Below are 6,882 nucleotides of genomic sequence, written 5' to 3'. Positions count from 1 at the left end.
CTTTGAATGTTTCTGGGGTAAGTTTGCAAAGTATTTAGCTTCTGAAAAATTCAGGTTCCCCTTTTCAAATGCTTTACTGTTTGTGCTTTGGCAGAAGGTTCAGATAGTCGCCTGCTTCTCTCTCACAGCCTATTCTAGGTGTTCACATTCCTGCAACAGAGAAGTTGTTGCTACTGGAGTAAAAGAAATGGTGTCTTTGATAAAAATGATGATACCAAAGAGAGCTGAAAGCGTGTCAGTTCAGTAATTTCTACGTTGCTGCTATGATTGTTAGACATGTTTGATTGCTCTGAAGTATGACTAGGTGAGCTCATCTTGCTCTCACCAAATGGCGTTTATGAGAAAATACGACGGCTTCGTTTTGACTGTGGACCTCAATTTCTTGTCAGTAAGTTTAAGATACAGGCCATGTGATAAGTCAGGTCCTACTGCAGGATTTTAAAGTAGCTTAGAGAGAGCTTTTTTTAGAAGCTACATTAAACTAAAACCATCAACAATAGGATTCAAGTGCTTCTTAGGTAAATTACTGCTAGTTTGAATAAGGACAGGAACGCAATGCTATAATGCCAATAATGTGGATATTTTTTTCCCTTTCTCACTGTTAGGATTCCAACAGGAAAATTTTCTTGCTCTTGTGTCTGGGGAGCTCCTCAGGATGGCAAGTAAAGGACCTACAACTTCTGCATCAACAAAGAGCTCCAGTGCTGGAGGGACCAGTGGCAGCAGCAGCAGTAATGGTGCTGGGGACAACACTAATCAGGACAACACTTTTGAGTGTAACATCTGTTTAGACACTGCCAAGGATGCAGTTATCAGCTTGTGTGGACATCTCTTCTGGTAAGTACACAAGTCCCCACGGATAAACAGAACACCGTGCATCTCTGTGATCACCTTCTGTTCATAATTCTATTGAATAAAAATTAGTTTTTGTCTTAAAGTAAGGACCGTGGGTTTGGGTTAGAAGCAGTTTGGGTTTGCCTCAGAGCTGTTTTTATCTTTTAAATGCCCATGTTCCGGGAAGGAAGTTTTTTGCATCTTAAACTTTTTATACCTTCTTTTGTAAAAGCAAAGCCCTTTAGAAGTTGATTGGTTACGTTTGTTATTTGCTGTGTGCTGGCTGGGCTAGCACAGATACCTTTTTCACACCTAAATTCCTTACAGTTTAAAATTCCTTACATACTTACAACCCCATCTGACAGCAGGTTCTAGATGCCAAATTGCAGTCTTTTCTTTTGAGGGAACGTGCTTTTCCATGTGATCTGCTTCTTTTCCACCTCAGCTTCTTATTTAGGTAGCTTGGTCTAGAATACACTCTTGAACATTAAAATGTTATGAAAATTGACGTGGGTAATTTGTTTTATACAGCAGTTTAAATTATGCTCGTTAATTAAACGAGGCCTAAAAGAGCATTTCTTTTCTGTGCTAATGTATGTAATGTCTAAAGGTACGGGTCTTTATTCTAAAGGAGATGGGAATTAATTTGCTGAAGTCATATTAAGATTAAACTATTGGAAGGTCTGCTATCACGGAATGGAGCTTAAAGAATAGAACCTTAAAGAATAGAATGTATCTTGTCTGAACAGTGTTGCAAAGGCCACTCTGGAAGCAGATGGCTGCTGAGCAGTTTTAGCTTCTGTTTCTTTTTTTTCCTTTGGGTACTTCAGTTGCTGTGTTAATTTAAGCTCAGGAATAGTTCTGTATAATGGGGAGCAAACTGGATCTCACAGCTGGCCCTGTTTTAAGCAACAGATTAGACAAGAGGCTGCCTGAGGTCCATTCCAGCCTCAATTATTCCACAGTTCTACGGAAGTGCCCAATGTTTTAACATTTAACAGATGACTCTCATGAATTCTATTAAGATCCTGGAGTCTCATTACTGGCATTTTTCTCATTTGCATCTTAACTGAGGGATATCTTTCTATGAGATCAGAAAAGAACATTTGCAGTAAATACCACAGGATGAATTAAGCCTTTGTTTGGGGCTTTGGTGTAGATGAAGGTGCAGGAATTAAAGGTGATGTGGAGATGATCATGTTAGCAACATAGTTGAATTGCATAACCTGGAGATCGGGCTTGGGCTGTGCTTTAAAAATTGCTTTAATGGGAGGTTATGGAACTGGACAAACTGGATTCCAAGGTTCTGTTGTCTCTAAGCTGTGTTATCCGGGGTGCACTTTATACATTAGCGAGATCAAGTTGTGAGTAACTAATTATATTCACACACCCCCCCTTTTTTTTTTTTTTCCTTCTCTGTGATCAAATTGTCCTGGGAACGCTCACAGCTGGCCTTGTTTACACCAGGTAAGAAAGGTTTCCTTTTGCATCGTCTTTCATCAGCTCCAATGACTCAGTAAAGCCCTTGGTTCTCTGGAGTATCCTCCCCCTTTTCAAATGCACTTTGTTTTTTCCAGGACAACTGCAACATGCACAAGAACTTGCAGTCTAGACTTTCAGCATAAAGAAAACTTAGATTCTCTTCTGCTTACTTCCCACATTTCAGTTTCTTACCCAATAGGTATTGCTGGTTTTGGTAGGAGAGTTACTGTAGGCAGTTCATGAAGGTTTAGTTTGCAGCCTTAAATGCTGAGTGTCCTTCTTGCTGCAAATGTAAGTTTTACCTTGTGTTGCCATTATAGAAGAGGATGATAGGATGTGCAAGGCCTTGGCTTATGCAAAGCTGTTGGTACTGCTTATTTCCTTGTATTTTTCCAGTGCAGTTCTAATGGTGTACACATCTGCAAGTGGATTGTGGCAGAGCAATAGCCAAAACGTCAATGCTTTAATGGAGATTACTTACTAGTTGGTGCAACATTTTGCTCTGTAGCTTTCTGATAGGTTCCTAAAATCTGTCTGGCTACAAATTAAGTCTGCATGTTGTTTTCATGGTTTTATTAGCTTTCCTATAATTTTTCTTTTTTTTATTTTAGTGGTTAGAAACCAGGCCAAACAGACAAGTGTGCCCTGTCTGCAAAGCAGGAATCAGTCGAGATAAAGTTATTCCTCTGTATGGAAGAGGCAGCACTGGACAACAGGACCCCAGGTAATAAACAGAAATACAATGATTTGTGTGACAACTGCTAGGGTTTAAAGTGAAACTACCGAAGTGTTGGATTCACAGTGTGACATGATGTCAAAGGACTGATAGAAATGACAATTCTGCTAAATATTTCTGGCTTTTTTAGGGTTTGAACTTACATTCCTTATTTGACTGGCAATTTATTTTAATTTGTTGTTAATTAACAGTTAGAAGTAGTAGACTTCAATGGATGTTATTTGACTGGAGAGGCTTATATAAAATGTTCATGGACTTCATTGTTGATCCCCTGTTTCCAGCCTTTGCAATGGAATTTTCTTTGTACTGAAAAGTGCAACATCTTAGGAATGTGATCCTGAAAGTTCATGTAGCTGTTGGGTCTGTTCAGCCATGTTATTTTCAGTTTTGCTGCAGCATGGCCCTGTGAGAGCATTCTCCAAGTTTGTTCTGTCTTATGAACCAACCTATTGCAGATATTGCTGTCTGTGTGCTTAAGTTTGAGCTAATTCTACAATTTTTTGTAGAGAGAAAACTCCACCACGACCCCAAGGACAGAGACCTGAACCAGAGAACAGAGGGGTAAGGGGAAAAAAAAAAAAAGAAAAGCTCAAGGAAATAGCTTGTTTTCATTGATGGTGGTGCTTATTCATCTTGGAGGACACAATGTGTGCATAAGGTCCTGTAGAGATCCCCAGAGGCTGTTTATGAATAGGTGATAGGTGCTGTGTGGCAGAAAACTCCATTCCCATAGTGCTATTTACAGTCCTAAAGAATGCAATAAATTGAATTGTGCTTGATGAAAACCCTTGTGGAATTGCTGGAAATGCAGTTCTTCATACTTGATAGCTTTCCATATGCAGTCGTAAGGAATGCTTTGCTTTGAAAGTTCTGTAGGATGTTGGTGTACCCTTGCATTTTAAGAAGAAAAGTAGATGTGCTTGGTGGATATGTGCAAATTTGAAGTGGGATTTGTGGTTTTGTTGAGGAGATTACATAGAATGAATGTAAACAGCAGCTGGTGTACGTTAGAGATGTGGGAATAGCTATAGAGCAGACCACAGTGTTTTCTGGCTTGATGACAGTGACCTGATGAAACAGTGGTTTCATTCCAGGTAACTCAGCCCAGGGTCCTCAGAGAGCATGAGCCTCATGGCTCAAGCAAACAGCTCTACTGGGTGTGATTAAAGAACATTTCTGTATTGTAGAGATTGGGAGCATTGTAGTTCTCTCTCACTGGGGAGTTGCTTCCTTATTAAATCATCTGCTGTCCTTGCATTCCAGCTTTTAGCTGGTGCAGTAAGTCAGGGGAGTCTCAAAGATGTAGCAGTAGTGATGCTGCCTTCCTGTTTCCTGCAAATGTAGGCCTTGTCAGGCAGAGTGCTTTGCTGTCCCCTGCAGTTAGCCCTTACAGCATCCTTCATAGCACAGCATCTGACAAGAGTCATGATCGAGTATCAGAGCAGAAATGTCTGGCTTTTATTATGTGAATGAAGTCATATTTGTCCTTCAATGTTTGGAGGTGATCAGAGGGATTTCTCACAGTTGGTCACAGTTTTAATTATGAGATCAGAAAACACTTTGCTGGATTATAGAACTCAGAGCAGTGACCCGTCCGCTTTTTAAACGTGACACAACTACTTAGATTAATATTTAGTTGATTTAAATGGTGCACTGCTTTTATACACTAGGGTTCATCTTAATTCAGAACACTCTCTGATTTGATGTGGAATTTTAGTCTGGGGTCAATGCTGTAGCACTGTGAATCTTCTTTGGTGATTATATGCTACATCAGTTAGAATTGTGATATGATTCTCTAGTTTGTTTGGGTGTTGGTACTGCTCTTTATAATGGCCACCTGCCATCCCACTGGCCGTCTACTGAAGGTTTAAATGATGCACATGTGTCAAAAGATCAATGCAGGTTATTCTCTACAGTATCTTTTTTTATAGCTATGTGGCTAATAGCTGTTAATACAGAATTATTGATACAATTTTTAAATGTTCTGGTAATGTTGATTTTGATGTATGGTCTTATACACACTGTTTTAAATAGAAAAGGTTTATATAAACATTTCTGTTAATTTGCAGCCTTCAAGCACAAAGTGCAATTCCTACTTGTCATTTTCTCAAACTTTTGGGTTGCTCTAGCAAGTTTCCTGCTATGGTAAATGCTTTTAGCATGACAGCTCGGGAGGTATTGAACAACAGTGGCAGACTAAAAGTCTGGCTAAAAGGCAAGCAGTTCTGAAATAGGCTTTAAATTATTTGTACCTTTTTTTCTCTTCTGTTGCTTTGTTCTCTGCAGGGGTTCCAAGGCTTTGGGTTTGGAGATGGTGGCTTCCAAATGTCATTTGGAATCGGGGCGTTTCCCTTTGGTATATTTGCCACAGCATTCAACATAAATGATGGGCGACCTCCTCCAGGTACCATGCATCCTTTCTGCTCAGAGTCCTATCACAAACAGATATTTTACAAACCCTTTTGTAACTTAAACAAATAACCTGTTAAATGACAAAACTTGCTGAATAGTAAAGTAAATCAGCACTGTATATGGAAATACAGGAAGAGGAAAAACATGCAGTGGAAAAACACAGTCCATTTCTGACATGTTTTATGTGAGGGCTTATTCATATGTCACTGCTGTCTGATTTCCTGGAGTGGTCTTGCTCTCTAAAAATGAATAACCTCAGAAAACCTCTTCCCAGCTGCACTGTAGTCAAACTGAGTCTGCGTGTTTTGTGCACACAAACCTACAGCCCAGGTTTTCTCTGGACTTCCTCTGCAAAAGGTGCTGCCTGCCAAATATTCTTCACTATATCATGTGGTTTAGAAATCATAAGAAACAGAAGCGTGTTTTTCATGTCACGCCTGCATTGCCAAAGACCTGTGCTGCCCTTTGTTCCACCGAATTTACTTATCATTTGTAGGTCACACTTCACTGAAAGTTTGTGTGTAGATGTGACAGAGTAAGGAAATGGAAATGTATGCTGCTCTCATAGCCATTGTTTAACCAGCTCCTTTGTCTTCTTCTCATCAATGGTGTCTATATGCAGGTTTCAGAAAGGCACGTCTTGAGCTTTAAATTTGCATGCTTTTCCTTAGTTCTGTGAGTCAAGAGTACACACACAGTTCTACCATTTATTTACTCAGTTATTTCACCTTGAGGGGCAGGAGCTCCCAGGTAGAGGCGGTGGTGTTCCTTAGGATGGAAACACCCGTCAGCAGTGAATGTGGCTCAGTGCTGTCCCCAGAAGCACTCTGAGCACATCTGGATGTCCTGTAGCACTTGGAGCTGCCTGCTGCTATTAGTCATGAGCAAACTTGCCACAAGTCCTGCAGCAGGGAGCTCGTGCTTCTCTTCAGTTTTCCAGCATGGATGGCCAATCTAGGGGTAGGCAGTACTGGCAGCAGCAGTTTCTTAGCAGGTGGATTTCTTGTGTATTTTATATATATGTAATGAGTGTACTATATGCAGAATATACAATATTCTAGAGAAGAGGAAGATGCTGAGCCGTGTTTTACTTCCTGTTTTCCAGCTGTTCCAGGGACTCCTCAATACGTGGATGAGCAGTTCCTATCCCGCCTCTTCCTGTTTGTGGCTCTGGTGATTATGTTCTGGCTGTTGATTGCATAAATCGTTTCCATTATTCTGAATACTCATAGCCAGAAAGGCTACTGAAACAGTTACAAACTGCTTCCCATCCCATTTTAAACCTCCTGGTGTCTGGTTCCGTAGCTAATGACGGGTTTCAGAAATTGGTGGTACTGCAGCACAGTGAAGAATCTCACATTTTTGCACTACAGTTGGAAATTAAACATTGGTTAAAACGTATTTCAGCTCGGCTGTCT

The 6,882-nt window shown here is 40.3% G+C and overlaps 1 protein-coding gene across 2 annotated transcripts; it reads left to right on the top strand.

Moving 5' to 3' along the window:
- Positions 1–655: 655 nt before the first annotated feature.
- On the top strand, positions 656–6,667 carry RNF185 (ring finger protein 185; the record flags this gene model as incomplete). Of its 2 annotated transcripts, XM_079543927.1 has the most annotated exons (6): positions 656–837; positions 2,283–2,301; positions 2,928–3,040; positions 3,559–3,613; positions 5,339–5,456; positions 6,570–6,667. In XM_079543927.1, 6 exons carry the CDS (start codon positions 656–658, stop codon positions 6,665–6,667), a joined length of 585 nt encoding a protein of 194 aa, XP_079400053.1. The 2 variants fall into 2 exon arrangements, with proteins under 2 accessions (XP_079400053.1, XP_079400054.1); XM_079543928.1 differs by lacking the exons at positions 2,928–3,040; positions 3,559–3,613.
- Positions 6,668–6,882: the final 215 nt, after the last annotated feature.

Source organism: Tetrao urogallus (assembly GCF_951394365.1).
Source record: "Tetrao urogallus genome assembly, chromosome: 17".
NCBI classification, from domain to species: domain Eukaryota; kingdom Metazoa; phylum Chordata; class Aves; order Galliformes; family Phasianidae; genus Tetrao; species Tetrao urogallus.
Note: the sequence above shows the minus strand (reverse complement) of the source record. Positions and strands in the feature narration are given on the sequence as shown.